The sequence below is a fragment of the Elephantulus edwardii genome, unplaced genomic scaffold (genome assembly GCF_000299155.1).
Source record: "Elephantulus edwardii isolate Elephantulus edwardi_28Jun2011 unplaced genomic scaffold, EleEdw1.0 scaffold00045, whole genome shotgun sequence".
Classification (NCBI taxonomy): domain Eukaryota; kingdom Metazoa; phylum Chordata; class Mammalia; order Macroscelidea; family Macroscelididae; genus Elephantulus; species Elephantulus edwardii.
The window spans coordinates 14992958-15014134 of NW_006399795.1; the positions used below are offsets into that span (position 1 = coordinate 14992958).

Consider the following 21177-nt stretch of genomic DNA (forward strand, 5'->3'; position numbering starts at 1 on the left):
CGAGTCGTTTCCAACTCATAGCGACCCTATGCACAACAGCCCTAAACCCTGCTCTATCCTGCGCCAACCGCACTGCCTCCGACACACCCATCCCGATTCCATGGTACACAACAAAAAAAAAAACAAAAAAGACCATTAAAAATCTACATTAATGTCAGGAAGACAGAGGTGTGTGACTAAATTTCTACCTGGCTGACCTTGAGATGAGGCTGTCGAGGCGCCCACGCCAAGAGAACTGTGGGCCCCCGTTCTAATGCTCTGTTTCTAATGGGCAGCGAGGCCTCCTGCTGGCTCTGCCCCAGAGATGTGTGTATCCTGGGCTGCTGGGAGTCTATCAGATGTGATGAGCCTAATGTAGTGCCTTGAAACCATTAAAGGATGGGAATGAAGGGGAACCAGCCCAACATGCGGGCCCCACGCCTGTTTCTCTCGCCAGGTGAGCACCTGGCCGCCCTGCTGGTCACCCGCGCGGCCGCAGCCTTCTTCCTGGACAGTGGGGCCCAGGACGTGCTGCGGGACCTGCAGGAGGCTTTCCGCAGGAGCCCGGCGGCGGCGCGGAGCCACTTCCAGGAGCTGCTTTCAGCGGAGGACCGCGAGCGCGTCCGGGCCCAGGTGCAGGAGGCCGCCGACCTGGGCTTCGCTCGCTTCCGCGAGGCTGTGCGCAGCCGCCCCGAGCTACGCGGAGACACCGGACGCGAGCTGCTGGCCCCGGTAAGCCGCGCGCTGCGCTTCCTGCTGCGCGTGGCGCCGTCTGGGGCGCGGCCAGGGCTGGGTATGCGCTTGGCCGAGTGCCTGCTACTGGCAGGGAACGCGACGGGTGCGTGGACGCTGTGCGAGCGCCTCCTGCGGCCGATCGACCGTCAGGGCGACCGTCTTGGTCCTCGCGCTGGAACCCGCGCGCCCTTGCTGGCGCTACGCGGCTTCTGCGCTCTGCACGCCGGCGACACGCAGCGCGCCCGGGAGGACTTCCAGGCGGTGGTGGAGCAGGGAGCACCGCACCCTGGCGGCTGCGTGCGCGCGCTGTGCGGCCGTGGGCTGCTGCGCGTTTTGGACGGCAGCACCTTCCTGGGCGCTCTGGACTATGTCACCGCCTGCCAGCTGCGGCCGGAGGAGGCGCTGCTGGCCGCCAAGGCCTACGTGCCCTGGAACCAGCGAGGGCTGCTGCTGACCGTGCTGCGCGAGGAGGGCCGCCGGATGCTGCAGCGGAGGCCGGGGTCTGCCGGCGCGCAGGCCCGCAGGAGGAAGGCCTCAGAGACGGGCAGCCACGAGGTGCAGGAAGGGTGAGAGTTCCATTCCCTGGCGCATTGTGGGCCCCTGCTTCACGTTGGTCTTCTTACGTAAGGAGAATGGGTAGTGTTTTTCCTTCACACATGCGTAAACTGAGGTGAGGAGGGACTAGTTTCTGGAGCAGGACATTGTGCTTGATAAAAAAGAACTCAACTAACAGCCATGGAGTCCAGTCTGACTCATAGCTGACCCTCGATGGGTTTGCGAGGCTGTAAACCACGCGGGAGATTGCCCATCTTTCTCTGCTGGTACTGTTGGTGGATTCGAACCACTAGTCAGCTTGGCGATTCAAATCTATGGAAGAAAGATGTGTCCGTCAATAAAATCTACAGTCTTGGAAACCTTTGGGGAAGTTCTACCCGGTTCTGTGGGGTTGCTAAGAGTTGGCAGAGCTGACTTGACTGCCTTGGGTGTTGCCTACTTGAGGGTGAGCCCGGGGCCTGTTTTAGCCATGACCCCCACCCCACCCCCCAACACAGGGGAGGTGGCTGGGTGTGTTGTGGCAAAGTTAAAAGCGCTGTGCACATCCACACGATGAAATATCACATAGCACGCAGGAGCAATGATTTTATAAATTACCACCTGACTTGGGAGGGACTGGAGAGCATTATGCTGAGTGACCCAGTCCCAGAATGAGAAATATTGTATAAGACCATTATTGTAGAACGAATATGAGGATATAATGGGGAGGGCAGAGGGCTGAGTATGGGGTGGGTGATAATCATAAGGATGTACAATTTGATGGGTGGAGGGAGGCACAAAGATCTGGTGTGGAAAACAGTATATACAAACCAGTATAAACCAGTATAAAATTTAAAAAAAATGAGAACAGCCTGTGCTCAGAGGTGGGGAGGGGAGCAGGGCGGCTGCCACACCTGATCCTCAGGCATCTGATCGGGAAGGTAGATTCTAAGACCTAACAGGTTACAGTCCCGGTCCTTGGCCTCGATGGGAGTTTGTGATATGTGTCCTGTTACTAATGTAGCCAGGAGGCTTGGGCCTCAAGTTCACTTCTTTAGTGGTCAGTTCACAGGGAGGGCTGAGTTCCGGGCCCCCATGGTGCAGCAGTGAGTAACAGCATGTTGAAGAAAAAAAAAAATGCTGTCCAGGGGTCCTTATGGACAGCAAATCTGATGTGTCTCTCTCTCACACACACACACAGACACCCCATGTCTCTCTATTGCTTAATTGGCATTGATTTGATTTCTCTCCAGGTGAAACGTGTTTCACGTGTTTTGGGGCCAGGTCTATTTATTCTTTCTGGGAATTAGTGATTTGAGGGTCTGGCTCTTTTTCACAGTGGAAGTTGATTGACTTCTCCTAACATGGGTGCCAGGGACATTTCAAATGCAATCCTGTGTGCAGTCCTGTCCCCGAGCCACAATGGTTACCTGTTTTTCAGGAAAGGAAAATGAATCGGGCTCGTCAGGGTCAGCACTGCTACTGACCATAGACTCGCCTCAGTCCCACCGTCTGTGAAAAGGCATGGCCTAGGGGAGGTGGGAAGATGGAGTGAGAGGCTGAGGCCAAGGGTAGCTGAAAGGGAGTGACTCCAGCCGGGTGCCAGAGACCAGGATTTACCTGTGATCACCTACGCAGATGGAAGGAGTGTGAGGCAGGGGCCGGCCCTTCCCTAGTGAGTCTCTCTGTCTGTGGTGCAGGGATGCCCAGGGTGTGTACCAACTGGCGGTGCTGCTGATGGAACTGGACACAGAGGATGAAGACTCACGCCTCCTAGCGGCTGATGCCCTGTACCGCCTGGGCCGCCTGGATGACGCCCACAAGGCCCTGCTGGTGGCCTTGTCCCGGAGGCCCCAGGCGGCCCCAGTGCTGGCACGGCTGGCTTTGCTACAGCTCAGGAGAGGCTTCTTCTATGATGCCAACCAGGTAAGGAGGCCCCGCACTCGGTGCCCATGGTCTGACCTTAGTGTCGGATAAGCCTTGTTTCATCCCCAGCTCTGTCATTGCCAGCTGTGCCACCTCTCTGACTTCAGTCTCTTCATCTCTGCTCTGGCCTTGCTAAGATACTGTGGGAATTAGCTGAAGCAGGTTTTCCAGAATTTGATATGTCTTCACAGATTAAACGCACACACACAAAACCCCCTCACTCATGGCAACCCTATATGTGTCAGCAGACCTGTGCACATAAGGGGTTTTAATGGCTGATTTTTCAAAAATAAATTACCAAACCTGTCTTCCAAGTAAATATCCTCTATTTTACCCTGACTGTGAAGAAAAAGGACCAAAAGAGAGTCCATTGTAGATAAAGCTCCACTCCAAGTGTCCCAGGGAAAGTGAGCTTGTCAGTAAGTCCTGTTTACGTGGGCATGGCACTTCCCCAGCTGCCTGCCTCCCTCTAAGATCTGCTCCTGTGACAGACAGAACATCAGCCTCACTCCAGTCTTCTGGAAGTTTCCCCTTTGAACCTTGGACTTTGAGCTCTGGCTAGGGCTTTGGAGCCTGTCAGGGCTGTCCTTGACCTCTGGCCTAGCTTTATCCGTGACCACCTGCTGGGGCAGCCCTGGAGAGAGAAGAGACTGAACATACTGGGGCAGCCCTGGGTCCTCATGGCTGAGCTGCACAGAAGCTATGGTAGGTGTCACTGGGGGCCCGTTATCCTGGGATTGTGCTCAGCTGCTTCTGAAATACCCCCCCCCAACCCTTGCTATTTTCTAGCTTGAGAGCCCCCTTTCCTGACATTGTCTGATTTGGCCATCTCGAGCCGGCCTTGTAAAGAGGAGGAGACGTGGGGATCCCAAGAGGCCCTCGCTCGTACAGGCCCCCTCCTCACTCGGGCAGCCGTCCCACCCATGTCTCTATTTACTGTGCAGTCAATATCCCCTGTGGGATGAAGGGTACCCCCTAAATAGCCCCAGGCTGCAAGACCCATCTAATGTCCAGTGTGGATAGAGAGGCTCCTGGGGCCCTGAAAGCAGAGATGAGCTGGAACAGGAGCCCTGGGTAGGGCTGGACCTGGAGGAAATCTTGGGGGTGGAGACCCAGGGAGGGGGAGGGAAATGGCAGAGACTGCCCCACCCTGCAGCTGGTGAAGAAGGTGGTCCGGTCCGGGGACACAGCCTGCCTCCAGTCCACCCTGGACGTCTTCTGCGACGAGGACCGGCAGCTGCTTCAGAGCCACTGCCACACGCGGGCCCTGGCCATCCTGAGGACACGGCCAGGCGGGGACGACGGTGGGGCGCAGGCCAGGGAGGCCATCGCTTACCTCTCTCTGGCCATCTTCGCTGCAGGTAGGACAGAGCCTAGGAGGGACTGGCTCTCAGTGTGGGCCGGGTCGGGGTGGGGGACTCTGCTGTGCTGAGGTCCAGGGATCACAAGCGTCCAAGACAACAGGGTCTCCCTTGCCTGTCACCTGATGGGCTAACGTCCAACACAGAATCCTGAATGGACCAAGATGCCAAGGGTGGCACAGGAGTGTGTGCTGTGATTGGGGTACGCCTGAGTCACAGTTTGTGTGTCCTGTGTGGTGAGCACCCCCTCATGATGGACAGGGTGGAGCTGCCCATGGAGACCTGAGGAAGGTGTGACACCGGTGGCACTGCCCCTTGTGGCTGCACAAAGCCAAGCACACTCGCCGTGTCCAGCAATGAGCCTCGGACTTGCCTGCAGGGCCTTGTGACCTGTCCGGTGGAGTCCAAAGACAAGGAGAACTTGACATCTGAATGTTAGAACCACTGAGTGTGGATGGGGCTCCTGAGGACTGCCTTCTGATGATCTGCATGTCGAGACCAGATGGGTCACTAACATCTCTGAATTCGAGGCCTTCCTGGGACAAGGATCCTGCTGAGGCTGGGACAGGGGGGTGTTAGAAGAGCAGGTGACCGTATTGCCTGCCTCAGATGCTCTGGGATGCCCCACCCAGCCCGCCCTTTCTGCCAGGAATTGGCTAAATTGGCCCAGCACTAGCTTAGTGGGATGGAGCCAGGTTCCAGCCAGCCTGACTGAGTCCCAGGATTATGGGAGTCAAGGGGAAAGTGTACACAAGACATCCAGGCCTTCTTCTGGCCCCCAGGAAGGGCCACAGGGGCCTCCTCTTTGGGAAGGACCCTGCTGTGCCCAGAAATCCTCCCCAGAACTCCTCCCTGCTGACTTTGCCTCCAAGTCACCCCTGCTCAGAGGCCCTGGCCTCCTCCCGGATCTCTTGGCCTTAGATGCCACTCCCAGCCCCCTCTTCTGGAAGCCCTCTCTGCTGCCATCTGCTGGAATTCTCCTTGCCCTGTAACCAGTGACCCAGGTCACCCCTGCTGTCCCTTCTGTGTGTCTTGAGGTTGGTGGTCTGTGAGTCCCCAGTGTGGGCTGTCCCCCTCAGGCTACCCCACCCAGCGTGGCATGGAGGAAGCACAGTTAATCCTGGACAAGGACAAACCCATGTGTCCATCCCCTGAACACCAACACCATGCTCTCCCCTCCAGGAGGGCAGGCTAGCGAGTCCCTGCTTGCCCGTGCCCGCTGCTATGGCTTCCTGGGCCAGAAGAAGACAGCCATGTTCGACTTCAACGCCGTGCTCCGGGGTGAGCCGGGGAACGTGCCGGCGCTATGCGGGCGGGCACTGGTGCACCTGGCCCTGGGTCAGCAGAAGGTACTGGCACCCACCCTCATTCTGGGCTGGGCAGGAGTGGGAGGATGCAAGTGGAGACATGGGAGGACCAGGGAGTTCCCTCATCCTCACCCCAGAAGTAGAGAGAGGGCCAAGGAGGCAGTCAGGAGCTGTCTCATCAGAACCCCAGCCTCATCCCAATTCTGCGGGTTCAGAGCAACTCATCTGCTAACCTCTGCAGCCTTTGAGTCCAGTGCAGCATCGGATAGAAGGAGCAGGGGGTAGTGTGGTCCCCCAAACCTCAGCTATAAGCAGCCACGTTACAAGCTGAGGAAAGAGGGGCAGAAGGAAGACCAAAGCTCCCTGGACCCCCAGGGGCACATGTCACTGTATGCTCCAGGCCGTTGTATCAGGGTGGCCCAGTATCTGTGGAGCAGTGCGACCCATCTAGGATGGCCTGCCAGTTACAGGAGAGGATGGCATATCTGCAGCCCCCTAGTACTTGAGTTAGAGACACCATGCTGGGAAAGGTAGAGGTTCAGCAAAGGAGAGGAAGACCCTCAATGAGATAGATTGGCACCGTGAACACCCCAGTGGGCTTGAGGATGTCAGAGATCATGAGGATGGCACAAGACAGGACAAGGTGCAGATCTGTTGTTCATCAGGTCACTGTGAACCGTAGTTGACTTGATGACACCTAACAACTCTAACAGACAGGACAGCCTGGTCAGGTACCCTCCATGTCCACAGGCAGAAGAGCACATCAGGACAGAGCAGTCTATCCATGACCCCCTCATTGGCCATGGGGCAGGGCATCCTAACCACAAGGTCTTTTCCGTGAGGACTTTGCCAGGTCTGGTCTCTGATCCCATCTGGGTATGGTGGAGAGAGGCCTACTGTCAAATGCTTAGTCTATGATGCAGGCCCAAGTCATGGCAGCTGAAACTCCCATGGGCCAAGGCACAATTTACTTTTTCCCTGCCAAAGTAGCCAGCCACTTCTGCTCACCCTTGGCCAGCACTGCCTGTAGGTAGAACTCATACCAGTGTAGAGTGGTCCAGAGAGGACTGCCCTTTCACTGGCCAAGATCTGGACTCCCAGAGGTCCTCTCCAGTAGAACCTTGTCTGCTGGACTTGAACAGCATCTGAATGAACATTCTGCCCTGGTTTTATGAAAGAGTAGCTGATACTGGTGCTCTGAACTTAATATAAATGGATAAAACTTGATAGAATACATGCAGCAACTGGTTCAAGCATAAGCCAATAGGCATGACTCAGGAGAAGGGACAACACCTGAGGTGAGTCCCATGATGACCCTGATTGTGCATCTGTCAGAATTTGCATTCTTACCTTAAGAGAGTGACGTGGCTGACCAAGGAGAAAGCAAAGATGGGCAGTCCAGCTGCTACAGTGACTGAGATTTGCAGGATAGGGGAGGTGGAGAGGAGGACTTTGTACAGTGGAGGGGCATCTAGAATATGGTGTCTGGATCAGAGGAAGACATCAGCAACCTGAGTTATGCAGATGACACCGTCTTGCTTGCTGAAAGTGAAGAGGACTTCAAACACTTGCTGCAGAAGATCAAAGGCTATAGTCTTCAATATGGATTACATCTCATCATCATGTGGACCAGAATTCTCACCACTGGACCAATAGACATCATGATGATGTGTCATTGAGTCAGACCGTACGTTCAACAGCTCTAAACCCTGCTCTATCCTGAGCCAACCTTATCGTTTCCAACACACCTACTCCCCATTACTCCAGTCACTGAGTCAGTCCATCTCATTGAGGATCCCTCCTGCCTTGTCCCTCCACCCTCCCAAGCATGACGTCCTTCTCCAAGGACTGATCCCTCCTTGCAGCATGTCCAAAGTATGTCAGTTGGGGCTTCAGAATTCTTGCTTCCAAGGAGCAACCTGGTTTAACCCTCTCTGGGATGAACCTATTTGTTCTCTTGGCAGTTCATGGTATATTCAGTACTCTTCTCCAGCACCACTGTTCAAAGGCATCAATTCTTCTGTCGTCCCTAGTCATTATCCAGCTTTCTGATGCATAGCATGACATCATGACAGATGGAGAAAATGTTGAAGTTGCCAATTACTTCATCTTATTTGGATCCACAATCAACACCCTTGGTACCAGTAGTCAAGAAATCAAAAGCTGTATCTCATTGGGAAAACCTGCTGTCAAGGACCTCTCCAGAGTACTAAAGAGCAGTGTTACAGTTTGAAGACTAAGTGTGCCTGATCCAGGCCATGGTCTTTTGAATTGCTTACTATGCATCTGGAAATTGGACAACACCTTAAGATGACAGTTGAAGAATCAATGCCTTTGACTTGTGATATTGGCAAAGAGGACTGAATATCCCATGGACTGCTATGAGAATTGCCAAATATGTCTTGAAGAAAGTGACACCAGAGTGCATATTGGAAGCAAGGATGGTGAAACTTCATCTTACATACTGTGGGCATGTTCTTAAGAGAGGCCAGACCTTGGAGAAAATATGCTTGGAAACATGGAAGGTCAGCGAAAGAGAGGAAGACTCTCGATGAGATGGGTTGATACAGTGACTGTATCAATGTACTTGAGTATATCAGAGTTGATAAAGATGGCACAAGATAGGGCAAGGTTCAGATCTGTTATTCTTAGGGTCACTATGGGTCATGATCAACTTGACAACAACTAACAACAACAACCAGAACAAAACCTAACATCCCTTTAAAGGAAAATTGGTTGTTGTTGTTGATTGCCTCCAAGTCAAGCACGACTCATCGTGACCCTATGAACAAAAGGCCTGAAGCCTTTCTATAACTATCGACATTTATCAAAGTTCATAGAGTTTACAGAGGTATGTTGTTTAGGAAGTGGGTATTATCCACAAAGTCCAACACAAAATCAAAGCTAGATAGATACACAGAGAACCAGGGAAATGTGACAAAGAAAATAAATAAAGGCTCAATAGAAACAGACCCTGAGACTACTGAGATGCACAGCAGACTAGGACTTTAAAAGCAGCTGTTCTAAAAACCTTCTCTTTCAATAACTCTCAAATGGATTAATTAACATGGTGACTGCAAGAATGAGCTTAAGCAGAGCAAAGATCATGAGGATGGCTCGTTCTAAATGCATAGAGGATATTACAAGATAGAAGTACATAGATCGATGCAGAAAACTTCGCATGAAACTCAGCAAATGTAAAAATAATAAACACATAAAAAATCACACCTAAAAGCATCTTGGTCACACTGATGAAAACAAAAGATAGAGAGTGGCTTACAAACAGCCTGGGAGCTGAGGGAAGGAGGGTAAGAAAGGAGATACATTATGTATAATAAAGCAACAGCATGGATGATCACTGATATGTCATCGAACCAGTGGAGGTCCTGAGGCGATGGAACCATATTCCCCTGGGGAGTTGTGCTACCAACCCAAAGGCAGGGCCTCCCTGGCAGTTCAGATCTCCCAGCAGATCCACAGGAGAAGGAAGGACTATCTCTCTCACGAGATTTACAGCCTCAGCCACCCAATGGAAGGTGAGCTGTAAGTCAAAACTGACTACAGCAATGAGTGAGTGTGAAGAGAAAAAAAACGGGACACAAACCTGAAATTCTGTATCACCTTGAAAATCTTTCACAAGTGATCACAAAATTAAAACCCATTCTTAGATGCATGAAAAGTGAGCAATTAGACCTGCACTAAGATAAATACCAAAGGAAATTCATGGTATTGAAGATAATTGACACCAGGAGAAAAGTATCTGCTGGGAGAAATTAAGAACATATTTAAATATAGGGAAGGGGAAGGATCTTTCTTTCCTCTGAATTGAGCTCTTATGAATTTTATGAATGGAGGAACAAAGGCTCACACGCAGAGAAAGATGGTCAGATGGAAACCACTTACCTTAATCACTAAAGCTCTTCTCAAAGAGGGCTACCCTCTGGCATGATCATCTAAGCTTCCATATCTCTGGAAATTTCCTCTTCTTCCCACATTTGTAACTCCATCCTCTATGGTTTGTCACTCCTGTCCAGATCCTCGCTGCCCTCCAGCTGCCAGCTCAAGTCTACCTTGTCCACAATACTAAAGTCTCCACCGACATGATCCCTCCTCTTCTCCATACTCCTGTCTCCCATTGAGGATCCCTAATGCCCTTGTCACCAGCTTCCCCGTGTTCCGCCTCAACTCCTTCACCTCCTGATGGGTCGTGCATCCTCACCATGACTGCACCATGTGTGTTAGGAGACAGGAAGTGTGCTCTCTTCCCCCTCTGCCCAGCCCCAGTGCCCCAGACCCAGGGAGCAGTACTTGACAACACGTACCTGGGGAACTTCTGAGCACACTTGCAAGGTAGACAAGATGCCCCTCCAGGAGGAACCTGTATTGGACAGAGATGGGGTCGGGGGGGGGGGGGGATCCTGCTGCAAAGTAGAAGGAACATGCTATCCAGACAGACTGTAGCTGAGTGAGGTTGGAATTGGGAAGGTCTGAATGTGAGGTGCAACCACAGAAGAGGTTATAGACCAATGAGCTGGGTTCCCTCAAATTCCCAGACCAGCAGCAGGGGGAGGGCGGAGTGGCTATGAGGAAGAAGTGTCAGGCAGCCAGTAACATGGTCCTCTAGGACTCCAAGGAGTAGACAGGAGACCCGAGAGTGCAGGGGGAAAGCCAGATGGTTGGTGCCAGGCCCCCAATTCTTTGTGCTGTCTCCAGTCTCATTCCCCTTCCCTTACAGGAGGCCGTGGATGACATCATCTCTGCTCTGAAGCTGGACACAGGCGCTGTGGTCCCTGAAATCCGCTCATTGAAGCCAGAAGCCCAGTCCCTCATCACCCAGGGCCTCTACACCCGCTGCCGGGATCTCTTGAGCCAACGGTTGGACACCGAGGTGCCCCTCAGTGACGAGGACACCCAGGGCCTCCTGGCTACTGGGCAGACACTGATCAAACTGGATGCCCAGCAGCCAGACTGGCACATCCTCCTCACAGATGTTCACATGGCCATAGGTAAGTGTCAGCTCAGGACAGAAACACGGCTTTACCCCGGGCTCTGTGGATTCCTCTATTTATGTAACAGTATTGGTTGAGTGTCCATGGGATGCTGGTGCTGTTCTAGGAAGGGGTGTCTTAGATCTGTCTGGAAAACACTATTTTGCCTAGTAATGTGGGAAATGCTGTCAATTCTTGTTTTGCATGGTACTGCCAGTTGTTTTCTTGTTAATTCTGTCTCAGTTGACCCTGTGTTTGTCAGAGTAGAGCCGTCCGTCCTCCATGGAGATTTCAGTAGATCACCAGGCCTTTCTTCTAGGGTACTCTGGGTGGGTTTGAGTCTCCAGCTTTTCTGTGAGCAATTGTCTTAGGCCAGGTTCTCTGGAGAAGCAACAGCAATGAGGTTTGTATCCATGTATGTGTGTAGATAGATATATAAGTATACGTGTGTAAATACTTATAGTTTTTGTTGTTATGTGCTGTCAAGTCACCAGAAACCCAGAGCAACTCGATGACTCTGAAGCCTACCCGTTCCTGAGACAGTCTCATTGATTCCAACACACCTAACCCCATTGCCCCAGTTACTGTGTTAGTCCATCTCATCCAGGGTCTTCCTCTCCTGTGCCGCTGTCCCTCCACCCTTCCGAGTATGATGTCCTTTTCCAAGGACCGATCTCTCCTGGCTACGCGCCCAAAATATGTGAAATGGAGCTTCCAAATCCTAACCTGCAAGGAGAAACTTGGTCTCACCCTCTCCAAGACAGATTGTTTTCTTGGCAGCCCATGTTCAAGTCCAGTTCAAGATTCTTCTCCAGCACCACAACTCAAAGGCATTGATTCTTCTTCTGTCATCCTTAGTCATTGACCAGCTCTCTGATACATAGCAAGGAATGGTGAAGAGCCTGGCTTGGATTAGGCACACCTTAGTATATATGTGTATATACATACACACACACACACATATATGTGTATATAAACACACATATACATATATGCATATATATACACACATATACATATACATATAGTTGTTGTTGTGTATCATTGAGTTAGAACCAACCCATAGCTGACCCTCTGGCAGGTTTTCAGAGGCAGTTAATCACGTGAGAGGAGATTGCCTGTTTTCCCGTGGAGCAGCTGGTGGCCTCGTTCTCAATTACAGCACAGCTTCCTGCCACTAGACCACCAGAGCTCATATATATAAACTTAGAGACTAAGGTGTGCCTGATCCAGGCCACAGTCTTCACAATTACTTGCTATCCATCAGAGAGCTGGACAATGACTAAGGATGACAAAAGAAGAATTGATGTCATCATGGACTGCCAAGAAAACAAATAGGTTTGTCTGTCTTGGAGAGAGTGAAACCAAGTTTCTCCTTGGAGGCTAAGAGTTTGAATCTCTGTCTCACATACTTTGGGGACTTGGCCAGGAGGGACCAGTCCTTGGAGAAGGATATCATTCTCAGAAGGGTGGAGGGACAGGGCAGGAGAGGAAGACCCGGACGAGATGGATTGATAGAGTAACTGGGGCAATGGGAGGAGGTGTGTCAGAGTCAGTGAGACTGCATCAGAACAGGCAGGCTTCAGAGCTGTTGTACCTGGGGTTACTTTGAGTCATAGGTGACTCCATGGCACATAACAACTACATATGTGTAGAGACAGAGATAGGGAGCTCTGGTGGTCTGGTGGTCTAGTGGTAAGGGATTGTGCTGCCAACATAAAGGCACACAGTTTGAATCCACCAGCTGCTCTGTGGGAGAAAGATGGGCAGTCTCCTCCTGTGTGACTTACTGCCTCTGCAAACCTGCTGGAGGGTCAGCTATGAGTCAGTGAGTCAGTACTGATCCCACAGCAGTGGGGTTGAGAAGATAGAGAGATTTCTTTCAAGGGAACGTACTCAGGTGTTTTTTCCATGAGCCTTGTAGAAATATCTCCTGGACCTGAGGGTCATCTGGAGAGACAGTGTCCAGTCATCAGCATTCAGACAAGGTCTCAGACTGCTGACTCTGGGGGCTCCTGGCTTCAAAGACTGACACTGTCACAGGTCATTGTGGGAAGCAGGGGTGCAGACAACTATTGACTCTGGAGATAGATGAGCCCAAAGTTAGCAAGTACGGCAGGCCATGGTTTAAGCCTGGGGACCACGAGCCGGACAACCAGAGGTGGCGGCGGTGGTGGTGGTGGTGGTGGTGGTTGTGTGCCATCAAGGTTGAACCAACTCATAACTGGGTTTTCAGAGGCTGTAAATCGCACAGAAGGAGATTGCCCATCTTTCTCCCTCAGAGCAGCTGGTAGATTGGTACCACATGCCTTTGGCAGTGCAGCTCCTTACCACGAGGCCACCAAAACCCTAAAACAAGCAAAGCCAGATCTGACCAAAATAAGCCCTCTAGCCTTGCCAGAGAATCCAAAGGGAGGTATCGTGAAGGACGCTTGAAGAGACCTCCCTTAAATCTGTTAAGACCAATCATATCTTTACAGATCTCCTTGTTGTCCTACCTTATAAAGATCACATTGCTGGTGTTACATGCCATCGAACCGAGTACGACTCATAGTGACCCTGTGAACAGCAGACGTGAACCCTGTCCTATCCTGTGCCGTCCTCACGTTCCCTGACACACTACAGCTGAGTCAGTCCACCTGGCTGAGGGTCTTCCTCTCCTTTGCTTTCCTTCCAACTTTCCAAGCATGATGTTCCTCTCCAGGGAATAGCCTCTCCTAGTCCATAATAATGTGAGATGAGGCTTTTTCATCTTTGCCTCCAGAGAGCACTCTGGCTGCACTTTGTCCAAGACACATCTGTTTGATTTTTTGGCCGTTCAGTGCCCTTCTCCAACACCACAGTTCAAAGGCATCAATTCTTCTTCTATCACCCTAAATCATTATCTAGTTCTCAAATGTATAGTAAGTGATTAAAAAGACTGTGGCCTGAATCAGACACAGCTTAGTCCTCAAACTGGCATCATTACTCCTCTATAATTTAGAGAGGTCCCTGACTGCAGACTTTCCTAGTGCAATACATCTCCTGATGATACCAAGTGTATTGATTGTGGGTACAAGTAAGATCAGAGAGGTTAGAATTTGCAACACGTAGAATAGTTACATTATACTGAAGATCGTGGTAGTGTTACTATGAAATACGAGCCATGCCAGCATCCAGGCTTGGTAATCATCATTTGCACCTCCAGGGACTTCCAGCTCTGAATTGCAAATACCATCAGCCTTATTCAACATCAACTGGGAATGAGTGGGTGGTTCTCAACACTCTGCAAGTGAAGTCATTTGAGTCTCCAGATGACTTCAGAAGTGTCACGAGTATAGATTTTGTTTTGGGTTTGTTTTTTTTTTATTAAGAGAAATTTGTTATTGGATATCTCCATAAAATAATGACAAAGCTGAATATTCCAAGTATTTGATAAGTAGAGATACATTTTTTTAAAAAATACCCTCTCTTGATGGGCTGTCTGCCAATACATTATTAACATAATTGCAACATCTCCACATGATGGTTTAGTAGATGTGTAACTAATTCTCCATGTTTATTATGCTAAATTTTCTAATCCCTAGTTGTTGAAACAGAGTATAGATTTTGGAATTAAGCCTATTTTACCAAGTAGGTGAAGTGAGAGTCCTGGTAACACTGTGGTTTAGTCCTCAGGTATAACCAGAAGGCTGGAGGTTCAAACCAAGCCATCAGTTCAGGGGAGACAGGTGTGGCGTGGCAGTCTGCGTCCACAGAGACTGACAGCCTAGTGAACCCTGTGGAGCCGCGCTCCTCTGTCCTCACAACGCCGTTCAGGAGCAGGAATCGACCCAGTGGCAACGAGTTTGGACCCAACTCAGAGCCCTTAGTAATGAATTGTGTTGTATTTTCAAGCAGGGGAGTCTCCTAAGGCCTATCCTCGTCCCTGATGACCTCTGACCCTGTGGAGTGGGCCCCTCCTGTGAGGCTTTGTTCTAGGAGGCCCAGCCCTCCTCCAGGCACCCCACCTCATGGTGACCACAGTGAGCACGTCAGAGCAGTGCCTCCTGGGTCAGGCACCCAGGGCCTTAGAGAAATGGTGCCCGTGTAGGTGCTGGGTCTAGGTCCAGCTCTTGTCTGGGGTGCCTCTCTTCAGCTTTTGCCTCTCAGGCCTGGCCCCCAAGCCACCAGATTGTTCTTCTGAGGCATCTTGGGTGGACTTGGACTTCAGGCTTCCAGTTATCAGGCTTCTCACCTCTCTGGGATCCTGGCCCAGACACAGACACTGTTGACTGTCCTTTCAAACTCCCGGCAGGCAGCTATGAAGATGCTGACGCCCATCTGCAAAAGGCCCTGAGCTCCACTCCACTGTCAGCGGCGGCCCAAGGCCGGCTGGGCTTGCTCCGAGTCAAGAAGGGAGACCTGCTGACCGCGGTGCAGGACTTGCAGGGCCTGGTGGGGAAGGACTCCAGGGATCTTGGCTTCCTGCTGCATCTTCTGGAAGCCTCTGAGCGGCAGAGCCTCGCCCAGGTAGGTAGCAGGCAGCGCCCCATGGAGCCCCAGCCCCATTTGGGTCACCAGGCATGTTCACATAGCCTCCTCCTGACTCAGCTGCTGAGGGGGCAAGTCCTCCTCTGGCACTGTGGGGTGGCAGGCCCCTGCACCCCCTGGAGAGACAGGATCAGTGTATTAGTCACGTGTATTCATAGCCTGGCAGAGAAGGACACTGTGTGCCCTGCAGGGATGCATGAGGTGCACACAGGGTGAGCGACCAGGGCCTGTGGAGGTCAGGTTTATAGTAACCAAGAGTGTGCGGTGTCCCCTGGTGCCCACGTGAGGGTGTGAGTGACTTGCTTCAGTATTTCCGTAAGTCGCCATGGCTGAGCCGAATTCTCAGGCATGAGGAGGAAGTGCATTAGGCCATGATAAGGAGGGTGGCTTAACCAGGGGACCCTGTCTGCAGGGCACAGAGGGAAGGGGATTTGTGGTAAGGGCACAGGAAGTCCTTGGGATTTTACACACCTAACATTGGGCCTTAATTTTAGGCCTCATACCGTTCTTTGATGTTCCTCCTCAGTTTCGGCAAGCAGGGTTGTGTCATCTGCATAATGCAGATTGTTGATGAGCCTTCCTCCAATCCTAATGCCACATTTCCCCTTGTAGAGCCCAGCCTCCCAGATAATCTGTTCTGAATATAAATTGAAAAGGTATGAAGATAGAACACATCCCTGGTGTACACCTTTCCCAGTTTTGAACCATGCAGTGTTCTCTTGCTCTGTTCTGATGACTGCCTCCAGGTCCAAGTATAGGTTTCACATAAGCATGATCAAGTGTTCTGGAATTCCCATTCTCCTCAGAGTCAGCCACAGTTTGCTAACTGTGACCTTGCTAAATTTGACCTTGAGTCTATCCCACCTGAATTTCAAAACCATCCTAGGAACAGGTTTGAGGCCTTAAACACTAATGAGCGAAGATCAGGTGAGCTGTGGGAGGATATTAATAGTATCCTCCATGAAGAATGCAGGAGGTCATTACAAAGAGGAGGAAGGAAAGACCAAGGTGGATGTCAGAAGAGACTCTGAATATTTCACTAGAGTGCCGAGGGGAAAAAAGGGAAGGGAAAGAAAAGCAAAGGGAAGAAATCAAGAAGTTAAGGAGCTGAATAGAAGGTTTCAAAGAGCAGTATGGGAAGACAAAGTATAATGAAATATGCAAAGATATTGAGTCAGAAAATCAAAGGGTCCAGCATTTCTTAAGCTGAAGGAACTAAAGAACAAATCCAAGCCTCGAGTTGCAATACTTAAGGATGCTTTGGGCAGAATATTAAATGATACAGGAAGCATGAAAAGAACACGTGTTAGGGATGGAAAACACAGGAGGAGGAAAGCGCTGCCACCGGAACCAGAGGGAGCTGGTGCCCAAGAAGGCTCTCAGTCTGGCAAAGGGGTGGGAACTTTTCTTACACTAGCAAGAACGACCAAGTGGGAGATTAGAACTTGCCCTACAAGCAAGATATTTGTTAAAAGCTGCTTGAAGGGAGACATGGAGAGGCAGGAGGCTGTACATACCATAGCTTCCAAAGCAAAAGAGAATTGTGAGGTCAAAAAGAGAATTATAGGGAGCTCTGGTGGCCTAGTGAAAGGAAGCTGTACTGCAATTCCAGAGGTGCGTGGTTCAAATCCACCAGATGCTCTTCGGGAGAAGGCGGCACAGATCATCTTCTCCTGTACCGCTCAGATCTGATTTGACGGTAGACAGACAAAAATAATGTTGTTGTTGTTGTTATGTGCCGTTGAGTCGCTTGCGACTCATAGCGACCCTTTGTACAACAGCCCTAAACTCTGCTCTGTCCTGTGCCAATCGCACTGTCTCTGACATTCCCATCCCGATCATCCCAGTCACTGAATCAATCCACCTCATAGAGGGCCTTCCTCTCCTGCGCCGTCCCTCCACCCTCCCAAGCATGATGTCCTTCTCCAAGAACCGGTCTCTCCTCACAACATGTCTAAAGTATGTTAGACGGAGCCTCAGAATCCTTGCCCCCAAGGAGCCACCCGGTTTAACCCTTTCCAGGACAAATCTGTTTGCTTTCCTAGCAGTCCTTGGTACTCTCAATACTCTTCTCCAGCACCACAGCTCAAAGGCATCAATTCTCCTTCTATCCTCCTTGGTCATTGTCCAACTCTCTGATGCATAACAAGTGACAAAAATAATAAAATAAAAATTTTTAAAAGGGGGAAATTAAGTGGCTTCATGTATATTGATAAAGATAATGCCAAGTAATTGGTTCCAAAGGAGTGTTAGGTGCTGTCGAGTTAAGCACAACTCATAGCGACCGTGTAAACAACAGATCTGAACCCTGCCCTGACCTGTGCCGTCCTCACACTTCCTGACACATTAGAGCCCGTTGCAGTAGTCACCGTGTCAGTCCACCTGGATGAGGGTCTTCCTCTCCTTCACTGACCCTCCACCCTTCCCAGCATCAAGTCCCTCTCCAAGGAATAGCCCCTCCAAGCAACATGTCCAGAGTATGTGAGGTGAACCCGCATCACCCTGGCCTCTGAAGAGGAGCACTCCAGCTGCATTCCCTCCAAAACAGATTTTTCTGATGCATCCAGTAGGTAGGGTTATGATAATTAAATGCTGCAGCTAGTCCTTCAAGGTGGAATCTGCTGCCGAGGCTTTTGGGTGAAGGGAGAGCACTTATTACAGGACAATGTGTGTGTGCACTATAGCTGTTGCCCTGGTTCAGACCCTTCCTAGGGCAGTTGGTTTGCTCAGTGTAGGTCATTTTACTTTGTTGGAGAGTCGGTGTTCTTGTACATGCTCTGGAAAATTGATTGGCACCAGCTACTGCAGGGTCACTTCTTATCAGAGAAGATTCGTATTGATAAGGCCCTTCAGGATGTGAGGAGGGTATATGAGCTTAGGCGCCTGTTAGAACAGAAGAAAAAATAAAAACACGCCCACAAGGCTGCCAGTCTCACATCTCAGGACAAAGGCAGGAGTCACTGTTAGCAGGACCCAGAGGTCAGGAAGGGCTAGGAATTGGGCGGAGCCTCAGCGAGAGAGGTGGATGAGATTCTCCTACCACAGAAGAGGGGGCTGGAATGGAGTCACTGAACCCAAACAAAGGGGTAAAGGGTGTGGATGGGGAGCTCTAAGCTTGAGGGAGAAGGAGCTGGGATTGGGGGTGACTCTGAGCTAGGAGGAGGGACACTGCTCAAGTCTGGGAGCCAAGAGATGCAGGATGTTGCCTAGCAACGTGGGGAAACTAGGAAGTAAGCCGGAAGTGTCCCCGCCCCCCCAGCACTGGCTGCAGTGACAGCTCCTGTTTGAAGCTGAGGGACCTCAGGTCTGAGTGGCCACCGCCAAGCCCCAATCCATGGAACCCTGGCTGAGTCAAAGGAACCAAGAAGGGGCTGGCTGCGTCACTAAATGTCTCAGCCTCCTGGCAAATCGAGGACGCCGTTAACCAAGCTATTCCCAAAGAGGCCGGTTTTTATTTTTGTGTTACGAGGGTGGAGAGAGGGACAGTCCCCAACCCAATTACAAGGTGAAAAGATAGCATTCCAGATCCTCCATGAACAATGACGAGTCCATAAGGAAGAGTCCAAGCCTGCCCCAGCCCTGGGAAAGGGGTGAGGCAGGGGGCGCGGGGACGGGGGCTCAGGATGTGGGGGCTACATCTGTGAATATCTGGGAGGTGCAGACCAGCGAGGGGCGAAAAGAGTGGAAGGCAAAGTTGGGTCCATTTGCTTTCTGATGCCTGAATCCCACACGTTGTCTGACTCCACATGAACTTGGCCGTGAACCCTGAGGCAGACATTCACAAGCTCCATTTCACAGGTGAGGTAGCACAGCGAATTAGTCACCAGGTTAGGGTCACAAGGGAGGAGGAGCAGCATCCAGGCCCAGGCCTGGTGTCTCTGGCGTCTCCCCCTCTCCTCCCCCGCACCTTAGAGAGTATGAGCGAGGACTTAGGATGTTGCAGGGAGGTGTTTGAAGCAGGGAGTGCTGAGTGGACCCTGGCTGAAATAAAAGAGAAGGGCAATAAAAAAGGTTCTTGTCTGTGCTTTATTCTTCAGACAGTGGGAGCCATGGTGGGTTCTTGAGGCCTCGCCTCAAGAGAAGCCCCATAAGGGCTTGATTTGGGATGATTCCATTCCCAGCTGACTGTGACACTAGAGAAAGGAGGAGGTGAGAGGTTTGGGCGTGTTTTAATTGTAAACTTCAGTCCCATCCCAGAAAAGGAAGGAGGCAGAGAGAGTGTTGGCAAGGGAGACCAGGGCCTTGTCCTGAAGTTCCTAAGGAGAGGGAGCAGTGGTGGATGGAGGAGGTCGAATCACAGGATAGATAGGACATCACGAGAGGACGAAGCCATGGAAACAGGCCTTACAACTTGAGAACTTCCAGGGTGGGCAGGCTTTGGGAGGGAGGGTCCCACCGCCACCACCAGAGGAGGCCCACTGGCCCTTTGCACAGGATTTGAGCAGATTGGGGGATGCAGGTGGGTGAGGGATTGACCTGCCCTGTGCTTGTTCCTGGCAGGCTGCAGCCCAGGAAGCCAGCACCCTCCTGGATGTGGGGCTCCCAGCGCAGGCATTGGACTTCTGCTCTCTGGCCGTCCTGGCGGATGAGGGCAGCGCCCAGCATCGGCGAGCACGGGCCGCCTGCCTGGCTGTGCTGCGTGAGTTTAGACGCGCCCTCGAGGACCTGGACTTCATCCTCCAGAAACATGCTGGGGCTGTCGACCCCCCAACACTGGCAGAGGACTTCTGCTGCCGTGGCCGGTTGCTGCTAAGCCTGGGAGACGAAGCTGGGGCGGCTGGGGCCTTTGCCCGGGCTCTGGAACTGGCCCCCGCCCCGGCTCTGAGCAGCCTGCGCGCACGGCCAGGCCAGGCCCCCACCGCACGGGTGTTCCAGCACCACGGGCAGCGCTGCCTGGAAGCCCGGCGCCACGCGGAGGCCTGGACTGCGGCCCAGAGCGGCCTGCTTGTGGACCCCGAGCACGGTGGCCTCAAGAGGCTCAAGGGGAGGGTCCGCAGGGAGGCATCTTCTGGCTGCAGACTCCACTGACCTCTCCCCAACCAGTCAGAGGCCACTCCGACATTGTCATCAGATGACCAGTCCCTGAATGATGTGCATCATCAACGTGAGTCTCCCACCTTTCTATTTCAGGTGAAATAGAATCAGGAAGATAGTTAAACAAGAAAGAGGTTCCTTATAAGGAAATTGACTCACTTTACCGTGGGGCCTGAGAAGTCCAAAGCCCCGGGTCCACGGTCCTGCCGTCCCAGGATCCTAGGAGCTCTGACAAGATGCCTGTTTATAGTCTGGATTCCGAATACTTTCCAAGAAAACTCCTATTTTGCTCGTCAGGCCTTCAGCTGATTGGATGAAGCCCCCCTACACGATGCGGAGGGTAACACATTTGACCGAAGGCCACCCCCATCCACGGAACCGCTCCACTCAGCAGCTGAGCTAGTGTTTGACCCGACCGCTGAGGATCCACCCGCCAAGTGACACCTCAGACTCACAGTCAGTCTGCCACTTGTTAGCACCCACGTGTAATCCAGGGACTGAACCAAAGTCACACTCCCACCTACAGTGTTCACAACCACCCTTCCGCCTGCTCACGAGGCGAAGTGCTAACCGTCAGTGCTGAAAATGTTTGATGAGAAAGTGCTAGGATGAGAGAAGAACACAGATAATTGCTACACACACAGCAAACACTCCCGCCCATATGTACATACATCAAGCAAAATAAGGAAAAATACTATCACCACAGGCATGTTTACAAGTGCTCACAGGACCATCACCAAAGGTTAGGATCGTCACCCACTTCCCCTCCCATCCCATCCCTGCTTGCTAGAACAGGCAGCC

At 51.7% G+C, this 21177-nt stretch overlaps 1 protein-coding gene across 1 annotated transcript; it reads left to right on the forward strand.

The window, feature by feature from the left end:
- Positions 1-1194: 1194 nt before the first annotated feature.
- TTC34 (tetratricopeptide repeat domain 34) lies at positions 1195-20370 on the forward strand. The gene is made up of 7 exons (XM_006885928.1): positions 1195-1280; positions 2949-3174; positions 4331-4535; positions 5718-5884; positions 10578-10848; positions 15107-15321; positions 19843-20370. Exons 1-7 carry the CDS (start codon positions 1195-1197, stop codon positions 20368-20370), a joined length of 1698 nt encoding a protein of 565 aa, XP_006885990.1.
- The last annotated feature ends 807 nt before the right edge of the window (positions 20371-21177 follow it).